The sequence below is a fragment of the Arachis hypogaea genome, chromosome 17 (assembly GCF_003086295.3).
Source record: "Arachis hypogaea cultivar Tifrunner chromosome 17, arahy.Tifrunner.gnm2.J5K5, whole genome shotgun sequence".
Lineage (NCBI taxonomy): Eukaryota > Viridiplantae > Streptophyta > Magnoliopsida > Fabales > Fabaceae > Arachis > Arachis hypogaea.
Genome location: NC_092052.1, coordinates 2583047 through 2598270, shown reverse-complemented (window position 1 = coordinate 2598270; position 15224 = coordinate 2583047). Strand labels below are relative to the sequence as shown.

Below are 15224 nucleotides of genomic sequence, written 5' to 3'. Positions count from 1 at the left end.
TTGGCCACGTTTTTTCTTGCCACGCTTCAAAAACGTGGCGAAAAGGGTCAACGGCCACACTTTTGGAAGGGTGGCAATTGATTAGAGAAACGGCCACGTTTTTTTTCTGCCACGCTTCAAAAGCGTGGCCATAGAGAGAAACAGGGACATTTTAGAAGCGTGGCAACAGAATTTCATTACAGCCACGCTTACAAAACGTGGCCATATCGTAGTACTCTTTTGGCACGCTTTAAAAGCGTGGCCAAAAACTTTTTTAAAAAAAAACCCTAAGACCCCGCCCCCAACCCAGTCCCCAACCCAATTGACGTTCTTTCAACCCGTCCCCAACCCTTATCGAGCTACCCTCATCAAGCTTATCACATCCCTTGGTCACTCTTTCACCTTTGCTACCCTAATCGAGCTTACATCCCCACCGTCTCCAGCACCACCCTCGCTGCGCCGTTAGCCTCCGCTCCCTCTCCGCCTCGTCTCCTCGTCGCCGTTACCAGCATCCTTACCGTCAGCGTCAGCGCCAATGGCTTTCCCAGTCTCTTACTCGGTGTCAGAGCTTGGAGGCGGCAACTGGTTTCTGCGTCTCTTGCTCGGTGTCGATGTCAGTCTTGCCCTTGTTGAAGGAATAGTTGCTTCGTTGCGTTGTTTCAGGTTCTTCTCCTCTTTCTTTCATGTTTCAATTCGTGCCAGCAGTGCATTTGCTAATTTTAGGGGTTTTTTTAGTGTTGTGCACAATTTGGGGGAGGTTTTGGTGGGGAACGAGAATTGAAAAATAACGATGAAATAAAGGACGGTTTGTTTATGAGTTCAAGCCTCTGGATATTTTGAATTCCATCTGCTTATAAATGCATTCATGAGCCAATTTTTGGGGGTTCTTTAATATGATAACCTTGTTTATAGAATATTTTGTTGTTGTTTTGTGTGTTTGCACCTATGGTTACATGTTTGTACCCGTGATTCTTTTTTTTAAGTTCTGTATTCCTCTTTTCTTTTCTATTTGTTTTCTTCACTAAATTAGCTTCCTTTTGGTACTACTCTGTTGTATTCCTCTGCCCTTGTTTGATGTTTTTTCGATTGGAAATTTGAAATTTTGCTAGCAGGGAAGTATGTGACTGAAACCTGAACTAGATGTAGGAATGATGTATAGGAATGATGTAAATTTCATTGGCTTTTCAAGAAATGTTACTTGTCATCCTTGAGTTTGTTTATTGTTCGAGTTGTGATTTTTTTCTCTCTGATTTAGGGACTTGTATAACCTTGAGAAGTCAAAGCAGGTGAATGCATTTCGTTGTGGAGAGTATGATGAGTGCATCGAGAAGGCGACGGCATCTGCTGCTAATTCGAATAAGAAGGCGGTGAAGTATGCTCACAGGGAGGATGCTATTATTCATGCTCTTGAGCTAGAAAGTGCTCGTGTTGGCAAGGAGCTGTTAGTTGTCTGCTCTAGAACTGGTAAGTTTGTTAATGAAAATGGGGTGTCAGGTGGAGATTCGCTAGTCGTGTCTCATTCTACTGATGTTTGTCAATGGTAAGTTTGTGATATAACATTTGTTACATGCATTGTGCATGGATCAGAGGCAGCCTGTGGTATATATAGTATGGTCCCTCAATTTCACAATCTGATAGATTGGTTGTACGCCATTTTTGTCTCTACTCATCTTAATTAATGCTTGTTGAATGGCTGTTGTGTGTATTTAGTATGCAAAACGCAACATGACAGATGCTTTAATGAGTTAAAATTCCTTAGGTGCAGAGATGTTTTTTATCCCCAAAGTGAAATTATTAAATTCTTCATTCTCTTTCTTATTCCTTTTGTTGTTTGGTTATTAATGAATAGCAAGTTGTTAATTTCGTATGATCCTTAATTTCCTTCATGTTTAGCAAGTAGAGTAGCACACAATGCAAGCACTATATTTGATTCTTGTGCTCTACTACTGATAAATGGATTGTAACTGTGTTGTTGTGTAGGAATTGAAGCTCGGGGATTTATATTCGGTCCTCCCATAGCATTGGCAATAGGAGCAAAGTTGGTACCATTGAGGAAACTAAAGAAGTTACCTGGTATGGTATTATTATCTTATAACACTAGTAGTGTTTGTGGGGTGTTAGGACTAAAAAGAAGGTTGCATTATTGGTTTAATGGCAGGGAAAGTGATATCTCAAGAGTATATTCTGGAGTATGGAAGGGACTGTCTTGAGATGCATGTTGGAGCAGTTGAAGCTGGTGAACACGCTATAGTGGTTGATGATTTGATTGCAACTGGTGGAACACTCTATGCTGCTATGGACTTACTCGGTAATTGAATTCAAAATTTGGTTAGAGAATTGGACTAGTTAGTGGATGTAGGTTTTGTTTTGTTTACTGCTGCTGTTCGGAATGGATTTGTCTTTCCTCTGAATGTTGCCCTGGATGAACTTGTTTATTGTGCTGTTTTGGTGTTGAATTCTGGACTTGTGATTGCTGTTTATTGTATTTTTGTTCATTGTCCAAAATAGATGCTGTGAAAGTGTTACTGTTTCATTAATTTTTCTTAGTTTGTTGTTACTGAGTGCTGCTCTGCTTATTGCTTGGTCCATATTATATGAACTGCAATGATTTCAGTTTGTGGAACTGGTTAAGTCAAATGAATTCTGTTTGCCGCTTGCTTTAACCTGGGAAACATGCTATTTACTGGTGCTGTTTAATAAACAATTGCTTCTATTGACATATCATCTTTTAGTTAATTGGGTTTATGGGCATGCAAGTTCATGAAGGTTAGTTTCACGAGCTTCAAGTGTACAATTTCTGTTGGACACATATGCTCTTCATTTGAGATACGTTCTCTGCAGGTGTAATGTTAAGATGATCCTATTCCTATTTCCTCCTGGCCTGAATGGGTATATGATAATCACTAAAGTTGGTGTGTTTTTGTGCCATGGCTTGTTCGCACTATATACTTATCATTGATTTATTCATTGATTATTATCTTAATCTTTATTAAATTAGTCCCTAAAGGTTGTTAGATTTAATTTTATATAGCATGTGTTATAAAAGTTAACTGTCTCCAATCATTTGCAGCAAGTTGGGTGATCACTCTTTTGTCTTGGATCACTCATTTGATATGGCAATTCTTTGTTGGTAAGCTCCAGCAATAAAGTTATTGATGTCAGAACGAGTCTCACCTTGTGTATAAAGTTTCTCTTTGAGGAGGATTTTGTTGTTAAGGCTAGATCATTGCAGGTAAGAACTATGCCTTTATCTGGGTTTTTTATGTTGGTTCAATCATGAAGTTTGAGGTTTTTTGCATCTCTTGTAGGCACTAGGGTTTATCTTAATTGCCAGGCCTGAATACATGTTGGAAAAGGATATTGGAAAGATACTGGAGGGAACATTATCTTCAAATGCTGACACTTGTCTTAAGGTAATATATTTCAACTTGATATATATAGTGCCTCTCTTTGGATACTAAATCAGCCTGATATCAGATTCAAGTATTGCAAAACATGTTGGAGTATCTCCTTGATGCTGAAAGCAAAATGGGAACAGATGGACTTCAAATGTCATTTATTTTCATGCAATCAATTAGCACTGCTTCTGAAAATGGCAATCAGAAAATCCCATCTAAAATCCCTGTATCTGGAAAAGGGAAACCAAAATTGTCTCACTAGCTCAAGCAAGACTTGGTGTTTCTAGAATATACAAGCTCATCCGGGGGAACAGGAATTCAAGGAATAAATTTATGTCATCAATTGTGCGAAAATTTGACAATCCAAAGTGGAGCCATTCAGTAATAGCTTTCTTATCGCAAGTATTATTTGTTGCTGTTCTTTCTTTGTATGTAAGTTCTTATTAACCTTTGACAATCCAAATTTGATATATTATGAGCAGTTCTAACTTGTATTGTTTCTGTATTTTTTTTCAGGTTTTAGTTTTGGAATTTGAATTTGAGATTTATTTTGTGTTTTGAGTATTAGTTTTTTAATGTATAAAACAATTATAGTAAATTATATATGTCACTAATTATTGTTTGATTTGTCTTGTAATAAAAATTACATACTATATTTTTAGGTTTGGTAATAAAAAAGATTGAAAATTTATATTGTGTAGCAATGAAGATCAAGTAAGGAAAAGAATTTTTTTTTAATTTAACAAGGCTTTTGCCACGCTTTTAAAGCGTGGTTGTATATCTTGCTGTGGCCGTATCTCTACCTATCGCCACGCTTTTAAAGCGTGGCCGTATCTCTACCCATCGCCACGCTTTTAAAGTGTGGCCGTATCTCCCATATGGCAATGCTTTTAAAGCATGGCCAAATCTCCCACATATGGCCACGCTTTTAAAGCATGGCCATGTGTAAAAAGCGTGGCAAAAGAAAAAGCGTGGCGATAGGTCACCAAAAGCGTGGCGATAGAGCAACCGCCACCCTTTCAGATGCCACCCTTTCAAAAGCGTGGCGGTAGCTCAAAAAGCGTGATGAAAAGCTATCGCTACGCTTTTTTTAGCTTTTCGCCACGCTTTAAAAGCGTGGCAATAGACGTGTTTTCTTGTAGTGACAATAAGTAAGTGATTGGAGTGGATTTTCATGATTATTTTGAATCAATCAAACATCATTCATTTTGCACAAAATCATAAGGTTTATGATAGAATTAATTGATTTTATGAATGATGCAAAGACCTTGTGATTTTGGTGAGACTTTGATTGCTTGTAAGTGAAGAAATGAAGAAAAAGGGGAAGCAAACAGTAAAGCGTTGCGTTCAAAAAGGAAGCGCCACGCTCGAAAGCAAACACAGCTAGCGTTCACTTTAGAAGTGAGTGCCACGTTCACTTAACTTTTTCGTGTTTTTCAGCTTTGGAGGCAAGCCTTGTGCCATCCGTACCAGGCAGCGTTCAAATAATGAACGTAGTGCACACTAAGGGAGCGCTGGGCAAGGAAACAAGCGCACCAAGGGAGAGCGCTCAATGAGTGAGCGCAGCGCCCATAAAGGGAGCGCTAGGAGAAGCGCTCAACCAAGGAGGCAGCGCTTGAAGAGTGAACATAGCGTTCACTAAGGCAACGCTAGAGAAGCAACATGCGCACCCAAGGGAGCACACATGACAAGTGAACGTAGCGCTTATTTAGCCAACGGAGTGCTCCACTAGAAGGAGCTACAATGCACCCCAACCCAATTTCATTCAAGGCCAACCCAAAAGCCCATTCTAATTGCTTAATGATGGAAATAGAAAGTGTATAAATAGGAGCAATTTTGATTTGAGAAGGACCTGACCTTTAGCTCACTTTTAGTTTTCTTTTTAATTTTCCTTTGGAGAATTTGGGAATTGGGATCATATCTAAGTTTTCTTTGTTCATTTTCTTTCTTCTACAATTTCTATTTTCTGTTTTGGGTTTTGGAACTCAGATTGAAGAACTCCACTGAAATTCTTCATCTGAAAATCACCTTTTACTTTTCCTCTTTATAGTTCTAAGAATTGAAAATTGGATCTGAACTTTCTTTTCTATTTTCATTTTAATTCTTCTGCAATCTCTTCTTTACTGTTTGGTCAAGAGAGTAATTGATATCTAGATTTGCTTTCTGCTCTTGTTACTCTTTTGCGATTGTCAATTTCTCTCTTAAGATTTCATAATTGAGCTAAGCTTTCTTGCTGTTTTGATTCTTCTGCAATTTTTCATTTCTGTCTTGGTTCATCTCGATCTCTTCATCTTATACTTCTCTGATCTATTGCAATTTACATTTTCTAGCTTAATTTGAATCCCAATACCCAATTCCTTTTATTCTTCAAGCAATTTAAGTTTTCCAGCAATTTAGATTCAGCAATTTAAATTTCTTGCACTTTAAGTTTCAGCTCTTTTACTTTCTTGCACTTTAAGTTTCTGCAATTTACTTCTTCTGTTCTTTAAGATTCAGCAAATTTTCATTCTGCACTCTAGTTTTCTTGCAATTTCACTTCTGCTAATCAAATTCACTCAAATCATCAAATACTCGCTTAACTAAATTCATCACCATACTAAAGTTGCTTAATCCATCAATCCTTGTGGGATCGACCTCACTCTTGTGAGTTATTACTACTTGATGCGACCCGGTACACTTGCCGGTGAGTTTGTTTGGAATCGTTTTTCCCTCATCAGGCCCAAGAAAATCAAATACACACATATGATAGTATAATACCAGAAATTTCAGATTGGAATAACTAAAGTAACATTATAGGCTCTGTTAATTCAGAATTGAAATTCACTGCAAAGTTATTTCCAATTTCTTTACACAAAATGCTATTATTATAAACAAAGTAGCTAAATTTTCCTTTAAAAAAAATATCACCTTCATGGACTAAGTTTTGAATTCCAAAATATTCTTCATCTTTTTGTTTAGTGACTAAGGCAAACCAAAGATAAGAATGGAAGGAGTTTCAGAAGGCGTACAAAAGAAGAATTTACACCAGCAGCATTTATCCCAAGATCCTTCCGAAGAACAAAGCAAGGTTTGAACCATCCAAGTGAAATGTTCCTGTCTCTCTGGATTCTAACCGTATCTCTTAAACAATGGCACACAAAGTATCCATAGCCTAGGCAGATTCCCAATTTCAAAATCCCCATATCAACGCACCGAAACACATATCAATAAATTAATTCAATGAGATAAGTATTAGAATAAATAAATGAAGAAAATAGGTAAGAAAGGGTTTTTTCCAAGGCGGGTGTAGGCTTCGAGCACATTGATAAATCAAGAGCTCATGTGCTTATACCAGTAACTTTTAAAAGAAAATAAATAAACAAAAAAAAAGTCAAGCAAAGTATGATGTACAAATTTTAAAAAATCAATAGAAGAACACTCATAATTCACAATATCAGATTACTACAAAAAAAAATTACACAAAGATAATAAGGAAAAAAACTTTTAATCCTATATAAAAGAGACTGTTTTCTAATAATAGTATTTATTTAACTCATTTTGTGCACTGTAATAAACTTTCTTATTCCCAAATTGATTCCGGAACTTATAGTTATATACTTTAAATACTAAAACTAATTTTAGACATTATACTTCAATTATTGCTGTAGCTTTTTCCAACAACAAATTGAAAAAAATAAAGGAAGACCCAATAGAGCAAGGGTCCCAATGAATGAATACATCATTAGAAAACTTAAATCAATCTAATGCCTACTAACCTGTCGAAGCTATTGGATCACCTCACAATTGCCATCATGAAAGCGAAAAGACGGCTCCATGACCACAAATCCAGCTTTTCAATTTGACCCATATTCCAATCAGCAATCACTCCCACAAATCATCCCTCTCCCTAAACCCTACCCTAAATCAAGTGTGTATGAGTATTAATAGCTCAATAGTTCAGTGTACATTATAGAAAATTGAGTATTAAAATCAACGGAAAATTACAAAATCAGATTTAAAACACGCAAACCCTAGTGAGAAATCAGGAACACAATTGCAAACCCTAATAAAATCACTGCATACTGAAAACGAATAACCTAACGGAAAATCGAAAAAGAATCTCTCTTCATGAAGACAGAATTCAGAAAAAGAATCAAAATTATTCAAAGCTACTATGAATTACATATTAGAAAATCAAATTCAATCTGATGCGTACAATTTTAGGATATTCGGAGAGCAATTGAAGTGTTTTCATATGGATTTTATATAGTTCTTATTATGTGTCTCATTTTCATTGTGTTTATTTTTTCACATGCTTCTGTTTCAGTTACTGCTAGAACCAAAAAATAGCCACATTTTAACTGACAAAGCTAAATGAAGTATGCATCTATGTACAATAAAGGTATGTTTCTTTAATCTCCAAAAAAAAATTAATCAATTAGGAGCAGAGTTTATAACACTTTTAAGTTACAAATTTTACTAAAAGCTGTTTCAGGGTTCATGATCATCCAAAGATCTTATTTATAATGGTAAGAGAATATTATTCATCAAATTCTTCTCATCTTCTGAAGATAAATAAATTTTAACTGAATATATTCTCTGAGAAAGAAACACAATGATTCTTACCTTAACACGTTTAACACGTTCTTCCTGTTGTTGCACCTTTTCACTTTATCCTCTTGTTTCTCCTTTCCATCTAATAGAAAATCGAAAAACAATCTCTTTTCATGAAGATGGAATTCAAAAATTAATTAAAATTATTCAAAACTGTTATGAATTACATATTAGAAACCCAATTCAATCTAATGCCTACAATTTATAGGATACATGAGAAATCCTAAGATATATGAGAAATCCTAAATCAAGATAAACCCAACTAACCTCCGAGATCTAATCGAAGATCTTCACGGCCGACATCATCAGATCTGAGGATCAGAAGTAAGAGAGAAATCGAACTTGTAAAGCTAAATATCTTCCGGTCACTCCGACAAATTTTTTCCAGAAATCGGTACTCATCTCTCTAAACCCTAACCTAATAGCACAGTAGAGCAATGGCACAAACAGGTATCAAATAATAACATTTATTCTCATTTCATTTACCAACATATCAGAGTATACATAATAGTAATTAACATTTATTTGAAACAATATCAACAAATTCCTAAAAAATACGATGGCTAAACATCCGATATCTAACCTATTCTAGTGAGCGAACATTTGGAATTAAAGGACCTCTGTTGTGTTCGGCCTACTTTTCTAGCCCTTCATCCGAGGTCTCCCATTTCAGTCGCGAGCTGGCCATAATGGTTTCCTCTGTGGCCTCCACAATATCTCCGGAAACTGGTAGAATGCAAAAAATGATCGACAAATAGAGAACCCGGTTTGAGAGTGAGAGCGACACCGTGAGAGAGAAATTGAGAAAATGAGAGAGAAAGAGATTGTCACACTGAGAAGAGGGAAGGATCAAGGTCACAACACCGAGAGAAATGATTCAGGCAAAAAAAAAAAAGAATAGCCAATCGAAAAGAGAACGACAGAAATTAGGGGATTAGAGTTTTCGAGAGAGATAGAGAGAAGAGGAACAACATCAAACAAAAGATTGAGAAAGGAAAAAGAAGATGAAGGCCATAACAAAATGCTTTTAAATTATTCCGTTTTTAATTTTTTATTACAAATTAATGTGAGAGTGACGCTGGCTTCAGGAGCCACAGTCATTATACAAGTAATAGATTGGGCACCATTATTCTGATAAAAAAAGATCTTTTTTTAATGAAAAAGATTTTTTTTTATTTTTTCGCGTGTTTGATAAATTTCTAGTAGTAAAAATAAAAATACTAAAAAAATAAAAAAAATCTTTTTTAAGAAGCTGTAATTTACATTTTTTTTTAAAATATGTTTTTTATATAATAAATAAACAAAAAAATATTTTTATATTATTATACCCAAATATAATTGATAAATAAAAAAATTTTTTGCATTAGATATTCAAAAATAAAATTATTTTACTTCTTCATAAGATTTAAAAAAAAAAAAAAAAAAGATAAACAAGGCCTTAGGTTAGATTAGATTTCTCATTCCACTTCCTCAGTTTTGCGATATCGACAGACACACACCAAGTCTCTCTCCAACACCTTAAAGAAAAGGAAAACCCTCTAAAACAGAAAGCAACATGTCGGCACCTGCATTCTTGTTCACCGTTAGCGCCGCCACGGCCACTGCCACAGCCTTGTTCTTAATCTGCAATTCTCGTCTCATGCGCGTGAGCCCCTACGAAAAGAACCTCACAAGACACCATCGCCAACAACCCAAACGCAATCCCGAACAACCCAAACGCGATCCACGTGGCAAGATGCTCTTCGTTTCCCAAATCGGAACTTCAAAAGCCCTAGCGACCTGCCTCTGCGATTTGTTAGAGTCGAAAGGCGTCGTTTTGGACCTCGTAGATGCCCGGGATTACGAGCCCGAAGCCCTACCCAAGGAGAACCTCGTCCTCCTCGTTGCTTCAACTTCGGAAGTTTGGAACCTATCTCCCGCACGAAATTTCTCCTCCAATCACCACCTACTTTGGGGAGCAAAGTTCTTCGTCAATTGGATCCAGAAAAAAGCGAACGCCTTTAAGGTTGGAGCGTTTGTTGTGAATGCTTGCAGTTTCAGTGCCTTTGTCGTGGGCAGAGAGGTTAATGAAGGTGGCAAGAATTTGATGGCTAAGGCGGCCAATGAGATTAGGGGTTTGGGGCGCACTGCTGAATCGAATGCGGATTTTGACAGCTGGTGGGGAAGTGTTGTTGCGGTTTTGCAAGGTGCTGTTTTGGGAGATGCTGCTGATGGAATATGCGGGGAATCTGAACCTGAGGTCCGTTTCTGCATCCTCTTATCCTTATATACTTAACTGGATAACTATGGCGTTTCTATTTATTATCATCACACTGCAGAGCTCTCTATTTAATAGTTAATTGCTCTAAACTTATGGTGATTTAATTCTGTCATAGATAATATGATTGTTTCCCTAATTCCAGGATGTTGGTTCTTCTGATCTAAAGCTATCCATGACACAGCGTTTATATATATTGGTGAAAAATCAGGATTTTGTAACAAAGCAAACCGAGCCTTGTGTGAGCTTCTCTAGTACCACCAGGCACAGGTTGTTAACTCTCCCTGAGGACAACTTTATGAAGAATGGCACTGTTGAACCTGAAGAAGTATGTCATATACCTGCCCAATGGCCTCTTAGAGATGATCTATTGATCTACGACGGTGTGTTACCAAATTTTAAAGGATTTTGTTCTGTTGGTCGCTGCTTTTACTTTGCTGGTAATGCGCGTAGTGTTTTAACACATCCGAACGTGGGTGACGATCGGTACTACTCAAAGCTGTGGTGCCTTAAGTATGAGGATTCTACTTGGGTTTGGAGTCTATGTGGAACCATGTTCTGCTCCCAATTAAGTCCCTTAGTAGTCCCATACGATGGCAAATTGTGCATGTTTTGGGGTGACTATCAAATTGCAAATTGGGTTGAGATCTATAGCCTAAAATCAGGTCTATGGGAAAAAAGGGAAGTGCCCGATAGTGCTCTCTTCTCAGATCACCCGTTGCCTAGCTCGTACTTTCTGTGGGAGGACAGCACCAAGAGTCCCAAGAAGACCCTCATTGTATTGTATTCTTTTCATAATAATCATCAGTTGCTCATGTCATATGACGTCAAGGCTAACAGATGGGAAAAAGTTGTGTGCAATTTTCCGCCAGTTCCTAGATATTGTCCTAGAAAATTAGTTCGTTTGGGATGTACCCATTATCTTCTGATTGTAGACTTCGCTCCAATGTGGTATATTTATGACTTGTCTAAGAAGAAGGTTGTGGAAGAAGTGCTCGTGGATGGTTTGGAGAAGGATGTGCGGGTATCAAATATTTTTTGTTGCCAACACAGTAGCAAAGAAAGTTTGATTTATATATTCACGGGACACGAGGAAGAGGAAGAATTTCCTCAGTTTATTTCTTATGCCAGAGTCAGGCTCCAACTCCAAACTTTTTCTGCCAAGATTGAATCCAAGGGTCATCTTAGAGTTGGTCCTTATTACCATTACCGTATGTGAGTATGCGCTTCTCTTTAAACTTGTTTCACCCTATCCAGTGATTGAGCTTTGATATTTACTTGTTTAACTCGGTGGACAGATTTGCTGCTGGAGATGAAGGCAATAAAGAGAAGACTGTAGTTTAGTATACCGGTGTGGTCGATATTAGGAATTAGAATTTCACCATCAATGACCAACTAGCCAAAGAAAGAAGTGATGGATACCAAAGTCATATGAAAGCTCTAGCCACCTTGAATCCAACTTTGTTGCCAAGACATGCATGCCAATCTGCCTTAACATAAAGTACTACAAGTATAGAAATATTTTGTAAGCTATGTATTTACCTCTTTGGCCCTGAAACACAGGACTCAACATCTCCCAAGTCTAAGTGCAATTGAGATGTATATACTCTCTTATCATGATTTTGAGATATTAGAATCTTCAACTTTCGATAAGTACTAATGTGACTTGTATCTTATCGACAAGATATTGCCTCCTTACAGTCACAAATATGATTCGATCATTGAAACCTGTAACCAAGTAAAGTAAACTTGGTCATATAATCAATTTGATAGAGTTTTATACTGGCCAATGCAAATTAAAATAGATAACAGAAAGAATGTGTCACTTTTTGTTCACTTATTCCTGTTAATCTAAGAGAATACATATTCTGGACACATATTTGCAATTGTAGCCCTATCAGGCTATCAGCCAATGACATTTCTCCCATGCCTTCACCTGAAGGTATATTTCAATAAGCTGAGGACACCATGTTTTCGCAACACCAGGCAAGATCATACTCATTGGCTGTCACACCAAAAATTTGAATGCAGTTATCATGATCATCAAAGCTAGAAATATGTGAAAACATATGTAATCAGATCATACTACTAAAACTATAAGCTAACATGCAATTTTTATCTTGATTTATATCTAGAAACAAACAACTTTTATTAAATATACTTTACCTGGCCAAGCATTTTTGCCTCTGCTTCAATTCCTCCTATAGAACTTACATTCCCTATTTGCTTGTAGTGCATCATCTGATCTTGCTACATCAACGTGAATTGAGTGATCTATAACAAGCTCCACTGGAACCTGAATGAAATCTATATTAAATTACTCTTCCACCTTAGCCCATGATAACAATAAAGAAGTCTCGTGGCCCACAAATTCTGTCCAAAGGAATACATAAATTCAATTACAATTTTAGTCTTTATTACTTTATCTTTAGTTGTTCTTATCTTATCTTTATTTGCTTTTATTTTTCATAGGACAATGCTCTATATATATTTAGTTTTACCCTCATAGTTTACAATACACTTCAATTCAATTCAATTCAATCAACAAGCAATAAAAGTTCTTTTCTTTGCTTTTTCTATTCTTTCACAATTTTATCATGATATCAGAGCCTTGGTATCCTCTTTGAAAAGGATACATAAGCTATCTTCTTTCCGGTGAGAAATCACCTTACTTCTTTTTCAACCTCCTCCCACAATGAATAATCAATATTCTAATTTAGCTCAGAATTCAACCAATCTTTATTACATCTATCTAAGTAAAAATCCAACATCAGTCTTGGTTATCCCTCAACTATTATTCATGGAAGTCACTATGGCCTGTCTGCGCCTTCTTCCGACAGTTCCATCTGGGCCTTCTTCTGGCAGTCTGCATTCTGTTTCAACAGTCATGCATTCTGTTTTAATCTGCATTCTGTTTTAGCAGTTCCATCTGCATTCTTATCGCGCTCTATGCGCCCTCTCTTATTGCGCTCTACGCGCCCTCTGACCACTCTTATTGCGCCATATGCGCCCTCTTTCTTATCGCACTCTACGCGCTTATTTTTTCATTTTTCTTTTGAAGATTGCTGCTCAAGCACAGCATCTCCTTTTATATTTTTGTCGCCGGCAGTTCAAACTCCGCCGCACGCATCTTAGTCCGCGTCACGCGTTTTCCTCAACAATTTCATCGAAACTTATCCAAGCTGTGGATTATTGACATCTTCCATCCACCAGCTTGCGGGGGCGTATTAAATTACTCTTCCACCTTAGCCCATGACAACAATAAAGAAGTCTCGTGGCCCACAAATTCAGTCCAACGGAATACATAAATTCAATTACAATTTTAGTCTTTATTATCTTATCTTTATCTTATCTTTGGTTGTTCTTATCTTATCTTTATTTGCTTTTATCTTTCATAGGACAATGTTCTATATATATTTAGTTTTACAATACACTTCAGTTCAATTCAATCAATCAACAATCAATAAAAGTTCTTTTCTTTGTTTTTCCTATTCTTTCACAATTTTATCAATCTATATACCTAATTATCCAAAAACATGTTACATTCATTTCATACCAGAGGACTAATCTCATTAGGATCATTGCCAAGGTTCTTCGTGGAATCCCTCATAGAAGCAAGATCAACCAAAGCCGGAACCCCGATGGCATCCCTTCAACAAAATCAAATGGCTAAGAAGACAAAATTCATACATTCAAACTAGTCATTGATTCATGAAAATGGAACAAACCTGAAGCAGAACACGAGCTGGCATGAAAGGAATCTCAGTTTGCTTAGTAGAAATGTTCTTCCAATCCATAATCAATTCGACGTCATTCTTAGTCACTTTAAAGTTGTCACAATTTCTACTTGCGGAATCTAGCAGAATCCTTATAGAATATGGGGAACTACAAAGAGACAATGTAGTTAATTTTCATCAACATAAGCAACATAATCTAAAAAATATCAGTTTATTTAAGTTGGTACCAATTCTAGGATCATTCAGAGCAGGCAAACTATACAATTTTCCACGTTCACCACCTTCAGGATTGGGAAGACTTGTCAAAATTCCCTGAAAACATCTTCAGAAGCTGAAGATATTGAACATTGATTTTAATGCTTTATTAAACTAATTGAATAATAATGCAATCAAGATTTGAACCAATACATGGTGAAAACAGAATGTAACATTTTAAAGTGAATGAAACAAGTTACAAAGTTGTTTTAATCAGAGTTCTACATCTTAGTAACTGATTTAGAAGCTAATATGATATAATGTCAAAAGTTTTTATACCCTTTGCAGCCATTTCTCTATTGAATTTGAACCTTACAATCACAATGGAATCAACTACTCTGAAGACTTGTGAAAAGTGTTTCTTCATAATTATCAATGTATTTCAAATCCTCATATCATTTATTATTATTGATTAGAGTTTATATTTCATTTAATATAAAATACCATAAGCATTATATTCAAATAAAACTAAAACTATTTCTTCTAAATTTGACTGCATTGGATTCATTGTTCTTTGCTTGACACGTAGTCATGCACCTTTGTTCTATACTTATATTCTATCCACGTTTTCATTCGTTATGCTTTGTTTTTTTTTTTTACGATATTTTTCAATCTGACAAGATAAAAATTAATTCGTTGCGGATCTGAACTTTATTTAAAAATTTATCGTTGATTAATAAATTGCTGCATATATAAAATAAGATTCGAACCTCTGAAAGTTATTTAAACAGACCAATAAATTAATTATTTGGCCAATCTAAATTAGTTAGGCCATAATTTTTAATTTAATAATGCGTATATATAAAAAAGTATCTTAGTTATCAATTAGTCATATAAAAATACATATAAATATTATATATAAATTAATTCAATAATTAATTTTTAGTATTCATATAATATTTTTATTTTTATTTTTTAAGTATTTTCTTAACATTTCAGAGCTAGAAAACTTGTGAAATATTATGGTTGAAAAGGACATAATTCTAATCTTTATATACTAGTTTT

At 35.9% G+C, this 15224-nt stretch overlaps 2 protein-coding genes and 1 long non-coding RNA gene across 4 annotated transcripts; 2 read left to right on the top strand and 1 right to left on the bottom strand.

The window, feature by feature from the left end:
* The first annotated feature begins 259 nt into the window (after positions 1-259).
* Positions 260-4065, top strand: LOC112766408 (uncharacterized). 2 transcript variants are annotated; one of them, XM_029294710.2, is made up of 8 exons: positions 260-642; positions 1235-1443; positions 1960-2052; positions 2138-2287; positions 3050-3211; positions 3288-3392; positions 3457-3809; positions 3894-4065. In XM_029294710.2, the coding sequence occupies exons 1-5, from the start codon at positions 515-517 to the stop codon at positions 3124-3126; spliced, it is 657 nt and encodes a 218-aa protein (XP_029150543.1). In that variant the 5' UTR covers positions 260-514; the 3' UTR covers positions 3127-3211; positions 3288-3392; positions 3457-3809; positions 3894-4065. The 2 variants fall into 2 exon arrangements, with proteins under 2 accessions (XP_029150543.1, XP_025668083.1); XM_025812298.3 differs by lacking the exon at positions 3894-4065 and having other exon boundaries at positions 3457-3867.
* A 5338-nt stretch (positions 4066-9403) lies between these two features.
* LOC112764627 (uncharacterized) lies at positions 9404-11910 on the top strand. The gene is made up of 3 exons (XM_025810319.3): positions 9404-10209; positions 10373-11442; positions 11526-11910. The coding sequence occupies exons 1-3, from the start codon at positions 9526-9528 to the stop codon at positions 11569-11571; spliced, it is 1800 nt and encodes a 599-aa protein (XP_025666104.1). The 5' UTR covers positions 9404-9525; the 3' UTR covers positions 11572-11910.
* LOC112764628 (uncharacterized) lies at positions 11818-14100 on the bottom strand. The gene is made up of 4 exons (XR_011875483.1): positions 13956-14100; positions 13784-13877; positions 12394-12523; positions 11818-11955 (listed from the first exon to the last, which is right to left on the bottom strand). It is a non-coding gene; the product is annotated as an uncharacterized lncRNA (long non-coding RNA).
* Between the last annotated feature and the right edge of the window lie 1124 nt (positions 14101-15224).